We start from the raw sequence: 17352 nt of genomic DNA, 5'->3' as shown, positions 1-17352 counted from the left end.
CTGTCCGATAGGAATCGTTCAGGGGTTGCTCCTAGGACTATTTCTTCGTCGGAGTCCATTTCTGCAGTCAGATTGGTCAGAAACGCGTTATTTCGGGGTGGATGGCGGCTTGTAAGAAGGATCGAGTTGCAAGGACATGAGTTGCAACTCGTTGCAACGAGTCGTGGTGGCGTCGCGGAAGCAAATGACCCTGACGTAAGGGAACATGGCGTATCACAGTCCACCTCATGTACACGTCAGGCTGTGCCTGACCGTGCCTGGAATTACTCGGCGTTGCAGTATTAGGGAAAAGTCTGTAGCGGAATATAGTAACGCCCATCACTGGGTAATAAGAATAGAATCAGTAAAGACCAGGCACGGCGCTGCGTCTGCGGACAGAAAGACTCCGATTCGGGCCCAGCCGTGCCTTGAGTGTGCGGATAGTGGTGATGGGTGTCAACAGCCCCCGCGTTAGTACCCCGCGCACGCGCGCACCAGCAGTTGCCGCAGCCCCTGACCTGGGGGGGCGGCAGGCGGCCATCTGCGGTCCGAGTACGGAGCGGTCGCTATCTGCTGAGTAAGTCGCCTGTCATCTTGCCGACTCAATTTCGGCATGCACATTCACTCTCGACCGCTCCAGCTCTCCCCACACCTTCACGCTGACGGACATTCACGCACTCGGTCACATACGCATTCCGACGTTCAGCTCTTTAGACTACTTTAACAACCGAGAATTCTTAGCCGTGATAATCTTTCCCTTCCCACATGCCGCGATAAGACCGCTCGCCCTGCTCCACCCAAATTTCAACAGCAATGTCTCGGCACAACAGCCTGGAGCGTACGAAATCGCAAACGTCGAGCTATCATGATCCCGAGTTCGTCCCCGAGGTTCATCTCAGTCCTATCACCTCTCGCGCTTCACGGAGAGACACCGAGGCTATCGGCGAGGGGAATGAAGGACTGAGCGATGCCGACACACGATCTACGAGAGTGGCTCCGGAGATGGGGGAGAAGGAGTACATCGAGGTCACATGGGACGGGCCGGGGGACAGATGCAACCCGCTGAATATGAAAGCGTGGAGAAAGTGGTGAGTGCCGAGGAGTTATCCGAAGAAGTGGAGAAGCGACAAAGCATTCGAAGGGACCTCTGCCCCTTCTTCCTGACGGTCGAGACGGCCCCTCGTTATAGTTTGCTGATGGCTAACACACTCCCCATTCCCTTCGGCTTCTACTATACGATGGCAGGTTGGAGCTTGCTAACGCCAGGCTTATGGTCGCGATCCTCTCGTTTTCTTGTTTGTGCATCACATGCTGCTCCTCGATGGCGGCGCAGACGTACCCGGGCATGAGCAAGGCGTATCACATCTCGGAGCTTGTTTGTGTACTGTCCATCTCCTGCTTCGTCATGGGTCTCGGTACAGGTCCTTGTGAGTGTCAATCTCTTTCAGTTCTCTTGCCTGCGCAGCAACCCTTGCTCGTGCTCGACGGCGGGGAGGAAGACTATACGCGACCTCGCCCCATTCCATTGCTAACGGCAGTGCTTCTGGGTCCGGTCTCTGAGTTTGTGGGCCGCGCCCCGGTACTTCACTACGGGTTGCTCATCTTCTTCCTGTTCAACTTTCCTGTCGCATTCTCCACGACGCCAAGCGTGCACTTCATTTTCCGTTATCTCACGGGTTTCGCCGGTTCTGGTTTCCTTTCCGTCAGCGGCGGTCTCGTGACGGACGTTTTCGAGAACGCTGCCGTCGCGACACCCATGACAATCTGGTCCATCTCACCGTTCATGGGTCCCATTCTCGGCCCATTGATTGCTGGTTTCATCAACTATAACCAGCCCGACTGGCGGTGGACGTACTACGTTGTGATCATGTGGGCGTTTGTCTGCTTGGTTGGATTGTTTATCTGTGTCCCGGAGACGTTTGCGCCGAAACTGCTGGAGAGGAAGGCGAAGAGGATGAGGAAGGAGACGGGACAGAACTACCGCGCTCCCATGGAACTGAAGCAGGAGACGTTCGTCATGGCCCTGAAACGAAGCATCAAGACGCCGTTCATCCTCCTCGCGACCCAACCCATGGTCCTCCTTCTCGACCTCTGGTCTGCCCTCTTGCTCGGAATTCTCTACCTTTCCTTCGGAGGCATTCCCTACATCTTCCGTCACCAGTACGGTTTCAACATGCAAGAGTGTGGCCTGGCGTTCCTCGGGATTGGCGTCGGCCAGCTCATCTCCGGTGCTACGCAGCCCTACTTCAACAGGTACTATGCGCGCGTCGCCTCGCGCTCTCCCGACGGCAAGGCCCCTCCCGAAACCCGCCTGTACATGGGCGAGTTCGGTGCCGTGCTTGCTCCCATCGGCCTTCTGCTTCTGGGCCTCACGTGTTTCAAGAGCGTGCACTGGATGGTGCCCATCGTCCTGTCCATGTTCTTCGGCACTGGACTGGTGTACGCTTACAACGCTACCTTTACCTACCTTGTGGACGCATACAGACCTGTGGCTGCCAGTGCGCTCGCGAGCAACTCGTTCATGAGGAGCAGCTTTGCGGCTGGCTTCCCCCTGTTCGGAAACCAGATGTACGACCGCCTCGGACCAGTAGGCGCGACTTGTTTGCTTGCGGGGCTGCTGTTCTGTTGTACGCCATTCCCGTTCGTGTTCAAGCGAATTGGTGCGAGGATTAGGGCTAGGTCCGAGTTTGCGGCGGCCTAGAGTTGAGAGCGTTGGGCGAACGTCGTAGGGGTTCAGTACAGCCGTTTAATAGACATAGACTTTGGGTAGATTCAGATGCGACTTTGTCCTTTCTCGGGCATCTTCCATTGTCCCTTACGCTTCTGCATGAAGTGTGCGATTTCCCCCTGCTGTCAGCTGGCGGCGATACCTGAACGAATGTGCATGCGGGGACACCACTGGACAACGGAACGGATGACATTGGTCTCGATACCGCCGTGGGAGACATCGAATCTAGCGAGGGCTTCCTCCGACCGCGATTTGATTTAAAACTCAGACTGGTCAAAAGTTTTACCTGCATGAGACTCAACAGCCTGCTTCAGCTGCACCTTGATCATGGGTCTGAAGGGATATCTGACCATCCGGACTGTCGAGCCCACATCGCAATACAGCGCAGCGCCCTCTGCTCGTTCACTCACAGTGATGGTATCTCCGTGCCTGATGCCACATGGTCAGGGGCCCTAGTCCGGGCCGCGGGACCAAACACGTCAAGGGGCGATCGGTCAGGTCGCGTCGTGTCTGGCTGCGCTGGGTGTTGTCCTCGTCAGCGCAGTGTCCGTCCACTCGTTACACTCGGTCAGAGCTCGCAATTGCTTAGCCTGTGTCGAAATCAATACAACCCTTCTCGTCTCGTCACTTCCAACCGATCTCAGCATTCAACACACTCCCCAGCCTTCCTTGCATCTCCCATACCTACCCCTACACTCCCACCGTCATCGTCCACGCCTGACTCACCTACGCACTTCCCCTTCGCACACACCGCCAGCTGCAAGCACCGCCGACGACCATGTCCATTTACACCGGAGAGTGTGAGTCCTGACTTGACGGGACAGGCGGCGACACTACAACCCCGCTGCCGAGGACACCGCCTTTGTGCAGTGGACGCGGCTCCATCTCTCGGTCTCTGCTCTGGCCGTGTGTCCGTCGCGGCCGCCGCCCACAAGCCCATCGCTGGACGTTTGCGCCCTCGCCCGCAAGCGAGCTTGGGTCTTCCCCGCGAACGCTTCGCCGCCAAGTGCACATGCCGTCCTGCACCCTCAGCTCTCAAGTCTGCGACCTCGAGCTAACCTCAGCCCGCGGCGAGCTCCTAGCATGGCTTAACGAGCTGCTCGCGCCGAATGTCATCCAGAAGGTCGAGGAATGCGGCAAGGGTATCATCTACTGTCAGGTAAGTCTACGAACCGCTAGTCGAGCAGTTCGATCCGTGCGGCGCGGCCGAGCTCGGCGCTCGCGAAGGCACCTCGATGCCTCAGCCCACTGCTGCACGGCGCGGGTCCTGCTCCTCGACCGGAACTCGACTTCGGCCTTGCCAGTGCAGCCTCAGTCGATATGTCGTAACCGGGGCATTGAGCGGAGGCGACTTCAACTTCGATCGGGTCTTGCTAAACTGACGTCAGATCCTTGACTCCATCTACGGTGACTTGCCCATGAGCCGCCTCAAGATGAACGCCAAGATGGAGTACGAGTACCTGGACAACTTTAAGATTCTGCAGAAGGCGTTCACGAAGCATCGCATTCCGAAGGTGAGTTCGGTAGGGCTGGCGGTGATTGAGCACAACCGGGCATCGCTGTACGCAAAACCTCGCTACTTCAGCCGGCTTGTGGCCGTGCTAACGCTCAGCCGATCCCTGTCGAGCGCCTCGTCAAGTGCAAGATGCAGGACAACCTCGAGTTTTTGCAGTGGATGAAGAAGTATTGGGACTCGAACTCGCGCGGGGAGGAGTACAACGCAGTCGAGCGGGCGTAAGTTGCGAGATAAAGCTTTGATACTGACAAGTTACAGCGGCGGCCACCGTGCCGCACCGACACCACCGTCGCGCGGCCCCACTGCGCGTGTCGCGTCCGGTCGCCCCAGCCTCGCGTCCGCCGGCGGCGCCGCCGCTTCCCGCTCCACCAGCGCCGCTAGCAACGCGCAGATCCAGCACCTCAACGCCCAAGTCGGCGAGCTCCAGTCCACGTGCGAGGGGCTGGAGAAAGAGCGTGACTTCTACTTTGCCAGTGAGTGAGCTCTCCCTCTCTCTTTCGGCCGAGAGCCCCATGCGAACGGGAGTGAGGAGGCCAGCGCGATGGGCGACAAGCGCGCTTCCTTTGTCCTGTCCGAGCGGTCCAGTGATCCCTTCGCGGCGGGGTGGACCCCAAGTGTCAAATCATACTAGCTCAACACTTTGCCCGCCTTCGGTATTGGAAGCAGCTCGCTGACAGCCAGAACTCCGCAGCATCGAGCTCATTGTCGGCGAGCGCATCAATCTCGAAGACGTCGACGAGCAGGAACGGGATACGCTCGCCAAGATTCAGGAGATCCTATACCAGACCGAGGAAGGGTTCGAGGTGCCCGACGGCGAGGAGGGGGAGTTGCTGGATGATGAGACGTTCTAAACTCCCCGAGCTGAGCGCGAAGCGCGATGCCCACGGCGTGAGGTGGAGGCGCGATGCTCAGTCCGACGCGGCGCGGGGGCGTGCAGTGCTCGATGCGTTGAGTGGGGAAGAGAGCAGAGAGCTGTAGTGGATAGCGACTAGTCGATAGGGGATGTAGTTATGAATAGTGATTAATACGAGTGCACATGAGTTCCGACCCACAGCAGCAGAGGAGGAGCTTGCGAGCTCATTGACGATGTCATGGGGCTCCTGCTCCCCGACCGACCACGGCGCAGAGACGGAATCGACATTGCTGGTCTTGCTCGCCACATGCAACTCCTCCCATGGTAGGACAGCCCCTCACTCCGATCTTTCTTTCCTCCCTTCTTTGCAAGCCCACAATGTGCCAGGAATGGGCAGGTCACCAGATACAGCTACATGCATGACGCAAAGTGTACTAATCGCGCAGCCCGTCGGGGCCGCGTATGAAGATGATTTGGTTCGTTGTGTTGCTCGCGAGAGAGTATAGTATAGAGTGACAAAAAAGTGGAGAAAATTGGTAAAAGGCTTTGTGAGGGATTGTGGACATGTTGCCATGTTGCCATGTTGTCGTCGTGTGGACTTGTGCGGGTTGTTCAGTTGTGTTTGTGCTATGGTTTGGAATCTGAAAACTGTACACTCTAGCCTGAAAGTCTAAGAGGTGTAAGGGCGACTAATGCTGGAACAGGTCGTGGAACACGGTCGGAATCTCGGCGGACTGGTTGTCAGCTTTGATCTCCCACCGTAGCCAGCTGGGCGAGCGAGCTCCCTGCCAGCTCACCCGGATGCAGCATCGCTCGCTCCACGTCCACTCCTTTCTCTCACTCACCTTGAATCGGTACGCGCACTCCGTACTCCGGAGCATCTCCACGTCGCCTCCGGCCGCCTGGACGAAGGACACGATGACGCCGTTGACGTGGTTGACTTGGCCTTGTCGCGGGGCCTGCGGGACGGCAGCGGCCGCGCGGAGCGCGTAGCCCTCCACACTTCGGGGCAGGTCAAAGTTGATCACGAGCGGCGTCCAGGGAATATCGGGCGGCTTGGGGGTGACGTCGAAACAGACGAGGAATCGGGGTCCACTCCCCGGTACACTCATGCGCCACTGGGCCAGGACGGCTTTGCGTTGTGGCGGGGGCATGTCGGAGGACAGATACAGGGTCTCCCACTGACGAGAGCCAAGTTTGTATAGGACTGCCTCGAGCATGGCGTAGGTGCCAACGTGGATGATGGCCTGCCACAGGGGATAGTCGTCAAGCATCTTGACGAGCATGTCGAGCTTGTACTCCTTGGCGCGGGTCGCTTCCTCGCTAAGAGTTGCGCCGGGGTTGCGACCGCTGCCGATAGTCCCTGGACCGGACTCCGACGACTCTTCCGAGCGCGCACTCCCCGTGATCGTCAGGTAGACGTACGTGTGCTTGAGGTTCACGCCGGGGGTGACACTGCTCACAGACTCTTGCGAGTTCGTGGCCCCCTCACGACGCACTAAGACGCGCACCGGGTCGCGCACCTGCAGCGACTGGGAGAAGTTGATGACATCCGTGGGGATCGTGTTGGAGAAGAGACAGGTTTGCCTCTCAATCGGTGGTGTAGGCGAGGTTGGCGTTGCGCCCGGGCCTGGGGTCGAGAAGCGGGAGTTCTGGGCCGCCGGGAATGGCGTCTTGCTCTGCGGGTTGAAGGGGGACTGCTGACCGCCATCGTAAGGGCTGCCGACGACGGGAGAGAAGGGCGTAGGACCCGGTGTCAGACCGGGACCAGACCGCCGCGGGGATGGAAGTATGCGCGCAATGTTGAGAACGTTCTCATACAGATTGCGCGCGATCAGCTGGTCCACCTCATCAAGGATCAGGAGGCGGCAGTCCGCCCCCGAAAGCCCACCGCGCATGTTCATGACCTCGTTCACCTTGGCCGGCGTACCAATCAGGATCTGGATCTGGTCGCGCTGCATCGCTGCCAGTTCGTTTGGCAGCCCGCTCGAGCCCGCCGCACCGGCCGCAAGCGCCGCGCGCACGCCAAGTGGCCCTCCGACATTGCCGACGACTGCACCAATTAGCTATGACGAGCAGCAGGCGAATTGTACGTTACTCACGCTTGTGGCACTGCGTCGCCTGGTCGACCGTCGTGGTGATGATGATCACGGCCGGTCCCCGGTACGGCCCCTGCGGCGGGGGTAGTGTCAGACATAGTTGTAGGGCAGGGATCACGCTGAGGTGTCAGCTACGGGCAGCGAAGGATTGAGCTGCACAGCACTCACTAAGAAATGATGCGCTCCTGGGTGGGCGGCGCCTGAGCGATGATATCCGAGCCCTTGAGCATGAATGGAAGAACTCGAGCCTGAATTTTGTTCGGCGGACCAATCCTGCAACTGTCAATACAAGTCCACCACATACCAGACTCACCCGTACTTCGAGATGGAACGAAGGAGCTCCACCTTGAGGTTCAAGTGCTCCCACTTCGTGACAACGATGCCTGCGCCTGGGGCCGCCGCACCGCTGCCAATGTTGCTGTTCATGCCGCTGATGCCGTTCGTCTGGATGATAGGCCCCTGGGAGTTCCATTGATTACCTCCAGCATTGCTGCGGCTGCCTGGGCCCTGCCCGGGGGCGCCCCATTTGTCGTCCGCCGACATCAGGCCCGAGAACGGACGGCTGATCGGCGTCCGGGGTCCGGGCGTGCCGCCGAGGAATCCCTGCTGTGGGAACGGGCTCGTGACGGAATGCGCAGAGTGCCCCGAATGCGCCATTCCTGGGAGATTACCGAGGTTTGTGTCGAGCGGAGGAGGGGGCGGCATGCGCATTTGCTGGTGCAGCGCACCTTGGTGCTGGTGCTGTCCCTGGTGCTGCTGGTGCTGGTGCGCATGCGAAGGGTGAGACGGGTGCCCATTCATGGGCGACACCATAGACTGGGTCTGCAGACGCTGCAGTTGCGCGACGCTCGTCGAGAGCGCTGCGACTTGCTGCGTGAGTGCGGCGATCGACGCCTCGCTTGCCTCCGATGGCGCGGGGGGCGTGCGGGCCACGGACCCAGATGCGCTGGACGACGGGATGCTCGAAGCGCCCGAAGCGTTCGAACCCGAGGCCGCCGCACTTCCAGGTCCAGACGGGGATACTGCGTTTGCCGCTGCCGACCCAGGAGCGAGTGCAGATGATCCAGAGGGTGACTTGCCCAGCGCAGGCTTGCCGGTGGGCGCCGCTTTGTCGGAAGCAGGTCCCTCGACGACTGCAAGCTTGCTCTGCAGGGCGGCGATGGTAGCCTCAGCCGCAGCTAACCGCGACTCAAGCGCAGTGTACTCTGCCCTCGACACAGTGTCCGAAGCAGAGCCCACAGAGGCCTTTGCGCCAGTAACACCTGCGGGCGCTGCGGACGCTGCGGCTGCACTGGACGCAGAGGCAGGCGTGCCAGATGCACCGGCATTGTCGCGACCTTGAGTCATTGTTCAGTTCAATGGAGGTTCCCAAGAGATCTGACAATGCTCAAAGCGGGTTTTCTGCAGCCGTCGGCAGGCGTTGGCGTTCGGTCGAGGAGACGAGCAGACGGGCAGACGAGCGCCAGGTCGATGGTCGGGGTAAAAATGATTGTGAGACAGGTCTTGCACGGGGTCACAAGTACTAGCCGTTGGGATACGTTGAGAGGAATACTGGGATACAGTTGCAATCGGAGCCGGGCAAGCTTGATAATCGTATGCGTATACGTGATAATGCAATGCAGGTAGCGGAAATGAGATGGGTGCAGGCGATAGTGTCCGTGTCCGGAGGAAAGGGGGAAGGGGCAGGTCAAAGTCGTAGCGAAAAGATCGTCGTCGAGGGCCGCAACGTGAGAGGGTCACCAGAGTCTAGTTCATGACGTGGTCGGGGTGATCGAAGAGGAAAGGGGAGGAGGGTGTGTGGTGTGAGTGTGAGGGCGTGTGGGTGATGAGGAAGGACGAGAGACGGGCGGTGTGCGAGACGAGGATTGGTGGAAGGGCTATGGCGGGGTGGATGCGGGGGAGGGGGCGAGTGTGAGTGTGCGCGTGCGGTGTGCGTGGTTGCAGTGTGACGTCGGGCGTAGGGTTGAAGGGATTGAGGGTGGTCGAGAGAAGAGCGATGCTGTTACGAGGTCTGATGAAGGGCGCGGAGCTTGGACGTGAGTACGCCGTGCGAGAGTGACTGCGACTGCTTGAGAGAGGCGAGGACAGCGAGCGCAGTGCTTAGCTGAGCCGTGAGTGAGTTGCTGGGTGGTCGTTCGCCGTGTCGTGCATGGTGGGTCCGCGTACGGCCCATTAACGACCCGACCACAAGCAAGCGCTAGAGGCTCCAGACGATGAGCGCCCAACAGCCCCTTCGAGCCCTTCGAGCCCAGGCGACCGGCGTCCAGTGTCAGTCAGCCAAGGCTAAGGGACGGGGCCACAGCACACCCGTGCCTGGTTCCTGTTCTCAAAGCGAGTCTAGAGCCCTGCCCTTGTAGCCGGTAGCTCAGATGGCTCGGCAGACAGACATTGCGGAGCATGCGCACATTACGGAATTACTCTACCCACTTTCAAATTCGCTAGTCGTCCTCGAAAGCCCTTCCACGATCCTAGTCCAGAAGATTGTCATTGTTGGTGCAAGCTATGGATGTAAGTTGCATGGAAAGACGGAATACAGAGTGGGGTCTGACGAGTAAGCAAGAGTGCACGCCCCAACGCCAGCCAGTACGCCATTGGAGCCTGGCAGAGTCTGAACTGCCTGAACTCGCCTGGACTCGGCGCCATAGCCCCCAGGTCTGCCCGCCCTGCTCGAGCCAGCGGGCCCAGCGGGCAGCAGCCACAGACGCCCGGCGCCACACATCCTGCTCGAATGGGAGCTGCCGCTGAGCCGCTATTCCGCTCTGCACTCTCTGCTCAGCATGCCTCAATGGTCAGGCGATTCCAGCATGGCAGCACGCAAACCAAGTTTCTGCAGAGTGGGGAAGGTCGGGCAAGAGGAGTGGGCGATCTGAATCACAGACGACGCAGCGTTCGCTTAGTGGGGTGAGCGGAGCCAGAAAGTCAGCCAGTCCCTGCCGCACTGCCGATGATCGGCATTGCCGGTAGAGAGCGGGAATGGCGGGTCCGGCAGGTTGAATCTGGACTGTGAAGACCGATTTGTGGCTGGGTGAAGTGGCACACTACTGATGCTGCACGAAAGCATACATGTTGCCTGTCGGCTCGACGAACTACAAAGCACGGATACTGCATCTGTTTCTGCTCCTTTCTCTCTTGGTGCATTTACGATACTGGCCTAACGCCGAATGTTAGATAGGACACTGAGACAGCCGGAAGCTGGACTTGTGATACTTTGGGCCGCAAAGGGCAGCTGAATGCCAACTGCTACCGACTGCAAGCCGGCCCGCCTCACCTATTTTCAGTGCGATTCGTGATCTTCATCATAAGTCTGGTTCAACATTGCCGACTACCGTGGCAGTGCGGTCAGCGTGGCAATTCTCCAAGCGACGCGAGCGGGTTATGGACCAGGCGCCAGTGAATACTCGTCAGTGTTGCCGGCGGTGTGGTATTGACGCTTATGACGCATCAGCCTTCATTGTGCTGAGATCCTCCTTTCCTGAGAGCGAAAATAATCTCACTGATGACCATAGCACGCCGACATCGAGACGCCCGCTGAGGTCTGACGAGGCATCCTACACATGGCGGTTCAATAATCGATTCTGAACATAAGCAAGAGCTGGTGCCACCAAGTGGAAATCTCCGGTGCCGAACCGGCATGAAGGAGGCGATGTGCTCGTCGGAGTGTATGAAAGGTGCGGAGGTGATGAAGACCGCGAATATGCGGAGTGCGGAACGGGCAGAACAAGCACCGCCGATGGGCGGTTACCTCGACAGCAGCAGGTTCAGTCACCGATAGTTTCATTCTTTTCTGCCCTAACTCTAGCTCGAAGAGACTAAGGATATCGCTGGCTCCGCTCCTAGCGATGGTGTGCTCGTGCACGGCACATGATCGGAGTGTGGCAGTGAACAGATTGTAGGGCTAACTCGTCCACTGTTGAACACGGGTGGCAGATGGTCCATCTGCCGATCTGCCGAGGAGGTCGGCTGTGTCTGTGGAGCAGAGTTCCCATGTCAGACAGACCTAAGACGGAGCGGATGTGCGTACGAGCCAGGCGAACGCAAGTCCGACGCCCGATGGGCCCGATATGCGATCGTACTACCGATACGATGTCCGAACAGCGGACACCGACGAGGTGACGGACATACCTGGCCACACGGATGTATGATTTGGACTAGATCAAACGGGATCAGGCGGTAAGGGCTTGGCCAGGACGCATTTAGACACCCATCCGCTGTGGAGTGCAGACAGGCAGCATAATCACAGCGCAAAGCTCTCAGGCGATGTGCATTCTCCGTCTCTGCTTCGCCGTTGCCGGCGGAAACGTTAATGTCCATGCCAGCGGGCTCTGCGATGTTACGTTCCTCGGGGAGTTGCACTGAGATCCCCTCATCAGCGATCCCCCCTGCGATCCTGCGATCGGCAGCGTGAGACAGCAACTGCACCCTCGGCACCAAGGTCTCCATTCCGCCTAGAGGCGTAGGCTGCCTCTCCACGCGCACTCTCCGAAGACGTTTGCCGCGGCTCTCGGACCCTTCCTTCGCTTGTCTCGCCTCGTAGACTCTGGTCGACGGGCTGCGGAGATGCAGTAAGTGTTCATTGCTCATGTCAGTGTCTCCCCTACGAGCGACTTGCAGGTCCCATACACCGTTCCGCACGTCGAGCCTGACCCCGGGTACCGCCTATCCTGCGCTGACCTCTCTCCTAGTTCCAGCTCCGCTTCTCTCCAATGTCCAGTGTATCATAGGTACATCCCACTACGGCCCTCTAACATGCGCATGCGTTGAGACGCTTAAGCCGCGGTCTTGCGGCCCTTGCGCTCAAGGATGGCCTTGCGGTCCTTGTCGAGCTTAAGGGTGGTGATGACAACGTTGGAGGGGTGGATGCCGATGGGGGCGGTGGCGGCGTTGGACTTCTCAACGTGGACACGGTCGACGTGGATGACCCACTTCTTGCGGTAGACCTGGATGTCAGCTTCTGGGTTCCGACAGGCTATTCCCAACATGTTCTGATACTGACCTGGGTGACCTTGCCCTCACGTCCCTTGTACTTGCCCCGAACGATGAGGACCTCGTCGTCCTTGCGAACAGGGATCGACCTGACTCCGTGCTCGCCGCGGAGCTCCTTGGAGAGAGGAGAGGACATGATCTTGCGCTTCTCGCCCGAAGAGGCGGAGAAGTGAGCCTTGCGGGACTTGCGGCGGTCAGAAGCGAGGCCTGACGGTTAGCTTCTCCTCACAGGTCTTTAGCTTGGACAGAATCTCCGGAGAACAGGACATCGTTTTCGAGCGCTGAATTGCCATTCGAGAGGAACTTCATGTCGCAGCTGAGCGTGTTCAATTGTTCGGTCGATCGCAGAGATGGTCGTCTGGGGACAAAGTCGAAAGAGGACCTGTCTGAGGCCTCCGTTCCTTCTATTCGCAACGATCGATCTTGTTTCCAACGAGCAGCGTGTCCCCCGAGAGTACAGCACGAAGCACACGGTCACAGGTCCGCCCTCATTGATGGCCGCGCGTCTCCAGTCTCCAGTCGTCCGATCTCGTCCAAAATTTCCGTCCCTGCTGTTCGAGCAGCTCTGTCGACTTGCTTCCAGCGCTCGCGATGTCTGTTCTCGCCGGAGATCGATATGTCCTCGTCGTGTGTCGATCGGGGTACGCACCAATAGCCATTTTGATTAACCTGGTCGAAGTTTGACGGTTAGAGGATCAGCAAGACGATGCATTCACTCTTGCTCCCAACCCGGCAGCACCTCTCGCAGCGTACGACGGGACCAAATTTCCATCATAGCAATTTAGCGGTTTCGACGTTTTCGAACACGTGGACGTATCGCCGACATTCTCCGCAATCTGTGCACGTGGAGTGGCACTTGCAGCAAGGTTAGCGGTCAGGTCAGATGCTCTGAGGCCTGACCTCCTCTCCCTGCCCTTGCCGTCGCCGTCTCTCTTGTTGAGACCTGCCTTTGCGATCAAGAGGGTTCTGCGCATAGCGCGCGAAGACCGTCTATGGGTGATTCGGGTAGAGGAAGCGACTCTCCTCAACGGACATACGGCTGGCCGCCAGCTGCGGCAACTATGGACGAGCCACGTTGGCAAGCCGGCATGCAGCATGAAGCTCTTTGTTGCCTGGACCAGTACGCCTTGACGAACACCATGTTTTGCGCACCACACTCCGTGCATTTTGAACAGCTGGGTGGGCTAACTATGTGACTCTCTCCGTCCGAAATGCCATGCAGATCACTGTCAACACGTGACTCACCGGTAACGTCATCTCCGCCTCCACCTTCCCAACGAGCTCTGACAAAGACTGTCTCCAGCAACTTCGCCTTCGTGCTTACTCTATGAGACCACTTTCACTCGCAGCCCGCCTTCCCCGCACCGTCCGCCCCGCTCGAGTAGCTACCTTTCTCCAAGTCCGCGCCATGTCCGCCCCAAACGTCAATAAGACCGATGCCGAATGGCGTGCCCAGCTCAGTCCTGAGCAGTTCCGCGTCCTCCGCCAGAAGGGTACCGAGGCGCCTGGCTCGCACCCCTATGATAAGAAGCAGGACGAGGGCGTGTACAGTTGCGCCGCCTGCGATGCTCCGTTATACACCAGCAAGCAGAAGTTGTGAGTAGTGCAGAAGGCTGCGGAGTGGACTGGGGGTGAATGGCGCGCTTTACCTTCCCGGCGCATCGACAACTCGTCGACAGAGGTGTCTGGATGCTCTCATGGGTGCGCATGCCATACATCGGGTTAAGCTTCAAACAGCGCATACACGGGAGGGCTGATGTGCAGTAACTCAGGCTGCGGCTGGCCCGCGTTCTTCGACACCGTGCCCGGCGCAGTGAACCGCCATGAGGACAGATCCATGGGGATGCTCAGGACTGAGATCACCTGTGCTAATTGGTAAGCTGGGCGTAGTTTGTGTAGAGACTGACGACAGTGGATCGCACCTTGGGTGAGTTGCCGGTTGTTTGGACTACAGCCCTCGCGCGCATGGAAATGGCGACGTCTTAAACGCGGGTCTAAGCTAACTGTCAGACACGTATTCAAGGGTGAAGGCTTTCCCACTCCCACCGACGAAAGGCACTGTGTCAACGGCATCTCGTTGACCTTCAAGGATAAGTAGGAGGGTCGAGAACGATGCCCAGCAGAGTGTCGTCAGAGTAAAGCGGAGACTGTGATTATATGCATTTCTGTTGCAAGCACCGATTCCCACACCGATATCCGGCTTTATACGGGGCGAGGACGACCGGCATCATGTTTTCGTTTGAGCAGAGCAAGACAGCCAGGTGTGAGGGTCGAAGTCGGCCACGGAACGATAGAGTTCTGGCATGTCGTCACCAAAACGCTCCCATTTGCCACTCAGGCACGGCACGCTCGACGCGTCGCAAACAAATTCAGACATTCCTCATTGTCATCCGTTTGTCCACCCTACCACATCTCACCCATGGCGCTCGACACGGCTTCGGGCGCCATCGCGAGGCGTGATGATGCGGCGAATGGGTCAGGTGAGCAGCATTCCGTGCTGCCGCATCTCGACACGCCAACCTCCTTCCCATTCCCCTACACGCCATACCAGATCCAGCTGGATCTCATGAAGACCGTCTTCGGTGCGATTGAGGACGGGAAGATTGCCATCGTGGGCTTGCACAGGAGTGACAGTACTGACGTACAGGTTTCATCTCCCACAGGAACAGGGAAATCTCTGACGCTCCTTACATCGACTTTGTCCTGGCTCTCGGCACATCAAAAGCGGCTCGACAAGGCGACTGAGGATGACCTTCGTCGACGGTTCAAGGAGGATGACCCCGACGGTAAGCGTTTCATCGCGGAGAAAACAAACTGATCGTAGTAGACCCGGATTGGGTAGTGGAGAAGGCTGTGAAACGTCACATGGCCGAGCTCAGGGCTGCGTCAGAAGCGCGAGTCTTACGCCTGTCAGCTGCACGTGAGCGGGAGCGCAGAGCTCGACAAGCCTCCCAAGCTGGAGCATTTGGAGGACCCGGCAAACGAGCACGGCCGAGCTCGACAATTGCTGCCGAGAAGCAGATGAAGAGCGAGGAAGAGTTCCTCCCCGAGGACAACGAGCAGGAGAAAGCTGTCGCTTCTGACGGGCCGGCCCTTAGTGCCGAGGTGCGGGCGCTCCTCGCCCAGCTTGAGCCCGAGCAGAGAGCTGATGATGAGGTCGCAGAAGAGGATGTTCCGAAGGTGTATTTCGCCAGTCGTACGCACAGTCAGTTGCGACAGCTTACTTCCGAGCTTCTCAAGACGACGTTCTCCGGCGAACCTGAGTTGCCCGCTTCGGCTGAAGCGGAGCTGACGGTGGGGTCCGACGATCCCGTTAGCCTCGTGCCCCTTGCGTCCAGACGGCAGTTGTGTATCAACGATAAGGTCCGCTCACTACGAGAAGACCGCCTCAATGAAGCATGCCTAGACATGCAGAAGAGTGGTGAGCTGTCTGTGTTGCCGCGCAGCTGATTTTAGGTGCCCAGCGATGTCAGTACATGCCGAAGGAAGACGGACCCATGCTCGACGCAAGGGACAGTGTCCTCGCGACAGTGCGCGATATCGAGGACCTGGTTCTGGAAGGCAAGGAGCGCCAGGTCTGCCCGTACTACGCCACTCGCAAGGCTGTCAAGCAGGCGCAGCTCGTCACACTGCCGTACAACCTGCTTTTGCAGAAGAACGCGCGAGAGGCGCTGGGTATCGACCTCGAGGGCCAAATCGTTGTCATCGATGAGGCGCATAGTGAGTCTCGGTTTCTGACAACTGTGGCTTATAGCAGACCTCATCGACACCATCCTCGGGATATACTCCTGCTCGCTACCAGCCACGCACCTGCGAAGCGCCTGCATGCAGTTGACGCAGTATCTCGCCCGCTTCAAGAACAGAATGAAGCCGCGGCATGTGTTGTGGATCAAACAAACGTTGTCGGTCCTGCGCGGCTTGGCGCGCGTGTGCGAGACATATGGGCTCGAGGCTAAGGCGAACCCGAAGAAGGCGCAAGGCGAGCTCATGAACGTGAACGACCTGATGTCGCGTGCAGCCGAGGGCTCAGGCTCGGACTCAGTTAATCTCGTTGAGATGGTCGCGTACCTGAAGGAGTCGAAGCTGGCGCGCAAGGTCAGCGGCTTCGCGGAGAGCCTCGAGGAGCAGATGACTAATGCGAAACGCAGCAGCTCTGTGCGGCATGCGTCCATCGCAGCCTTCCACGCCGTGGAGGCGTTCCTACTCTCGCTCACTGATGCGAAGGATGACGGCCGCATCATCCTCACCTACGACAAGGACGTTGTCCTTAAATACGTTCTCCTGAACCCTGCAGAACGGTTCCAGGAGGTCGTCGAGAGGGCAAGGGCCATCATTCTGGCGGGAGGTACCATGGAGCCGGTAAGTTTGCGAGCCATGACCAAGCTGATAAAAGCTTTCGGATTTCTACAATCAGCTTTTCCCAGGCATCCCTCGCAGCAAATTTGCGACGATTTCGTGCTCCCATGTCATTCCTAAGAGCAACCTCCTCACACAGGTTGTCTCGCGTGGACCGAGACGCAAAGATTTGGAGTTCACGTACTCCAACCGAGGAGATGACTCATTGGTGAGAACCGCTCTGATTGCTCCGCGAGCTGACATTAGGTTATGGAGCTGGGGGCAGTTCTTCAGTCTTCGATTGGCTTGGTCCCCGACGGCGTGGTTGTTTTCGTGCCATCGTACGCCTTCCTCGACCGCCTCAAGACGTCGTGGGGCGGATCCGGAGGGCTGTCGGAAAAGTTCAGTGCCAAGAAGAAGATATTCTACGAGCCGCAAACGACCGGCGAGGTAGATGTTATTCTGCGCGATTACGCTCTGGCTATCGATACACCGAAGGAAAAGCGGACGGGGGCGCTTATGTTTGCTGTTGTTGGGGGCAAACTCTCGGAAGGCAAGTTGCCAAACCACGCTGTGGATGGGAAGCTGACCAGCAGGCATCAACTTCGCCGATCGACTTGGCCGGTGCGTCGTCATGGTCGGCCTGCCGTTCCCGAACGCCTCTAGTCCCGAGCTCGCGGAGAGGATGAAGTATGTTGAGCGACAAAGTGGACCTTCTGCTGGAAGGGAGCTATACGAAAACTTGTGCATGCGTGCCGTCAACCAAAGCATCGGGCGCGCGATCCGGCATCAGAACGACTATGCGTGCATCCTCCTCGTCGACCGGCGTTACAGCTCGCCACGAATCCGCAACAAGCTC

The 17352-nt window shown here is 58.5% G+C and overlaps 5 protein-coding genes across 5 annotated transcripts; 3 read left to right on the top strand and 2 right to left on the bottom strand.

Annotated features, from left to right (window-relative positions):
- Positions 1 to 792: 792 nt before the first annotated feature.
- A1Q1_07554 (uncharacterized protein) lies at positions 793 to 2680 on the top strand (the record flags this gene model as incomplete). The annotated part of the gene is made up of 2 exons (XM_014326949.1): positions 793 to 1067; positions 1225 to 2680. 2 exons carry the CDS (start codon positions 793 to 795, stop codon positions 2678 to 2680), a joined length of 1731 nt encoding a protein of 576 aa, XP_014182424.1.
- A 1039-nt stretch (positions 2681 to 3719) lies between these two features.
- Positions 3720 to 5074, top strand: A1Q1_07553 (uncharacterized protein; the record flags this gene model as incomplete). The annotated part of the gene is made up of 5 exons (XM_014326948.1): positions 3720 to 3866; positions 4096 to 4221; positions 4293 to 4441; positions 4482 to 4700; positions 4915 to 5074. 5 exons carry the CDS (start codon positions 3720 to 3722, stop codon positions 5072 to 5074), a joined length of 801 nt encoding a protein of 266 aa, XP_014182423.1.
- Positions 5075 to 5765: 691 nt separating this feature from the next.
- Positions 5766 to 8522, bottom strand: A1Q1_07552 (translation initiation factor; the record flags this gene model as incomplete). Its single annotated transcript, XM_014326947.1, has 5 exons — positions 5766 to 5861; positions 5922 to 7129; positions 7179 to 7294; positions 7344 to 7448; positions 7489 to 8522. The coding sequence occupies 5 exons, from the start codon at positions 8520 to 8522 to the stop codon at positions 5766 to 5768; spliced, it is 2559 nt and encodes an 852-aa protein (XP_014182422.1).
- A 3419-nt stretch (positions 8523 to 11941) lies between these two features.
- A1Q1_07551 (structural constituent of ribosome) lies at positions 11942 to 12294 on the bottom strand (the record flags this gene model as incomplete). Its single annotated transcript, XM_014326946.1, has 2 exons — positions 11942 to 12112; positions 12169 to 12294. The coding sequence occupies 2 exons, from the start codon at positions 12292 to 12294 to the stop codon at positions 11942 to 11944; spliced, it is 297 nt and encodes a 98-aa protein (XP_014182421.1).
- Positions 12295 to 14577: 2283 nt separating this feature from the next.
- On the top strand, positions 14578 to 17159 carry A1Q1_07550 (uncharacterized protein; the record flags this gene model as incomplete). The annotated part of the gene is made up of 6 exons (XM_014326945.1): positions 14578 to 14944; positions 15001 to 15521; positions 15623 to 15878; positions 16177 to 16517; positions 16573 to 16722; positions 16788 to 17159. 6 exons carry the CDS (start codon positions 14578 to 14580, stop codon positions 17157 to 17159), a joined length of 2007 nt encoding a protein of 668 aa, XP_014182420.1.
- Between the last annotated feature and the right edge of the window lie 193 nt (positions 17160 to 17352).

The sequence above is a fragment of the Trichosporon asahii genome (assembly GCF_000293215.1).
Source record: "Trichosporon asahii var. asahii CBS 2479 unplaced genomic scaffold scaffold00015, whole genome shotgun sequence".
In the NCBI taxonomy this organism is placed as follows: domain Eukaryota; kingdom Fungi; phylum Basidiomycota; class Tremellomycetes; order Trichosporonales; family Trichosporonaceae; genus Trichosporon; species Trichosporon asahii.
The sequence above is the reverse complement of the archived record's forward strand: the minus strand, read 5'-3'. Positions and strand labels throughout refer to the sequence as shown.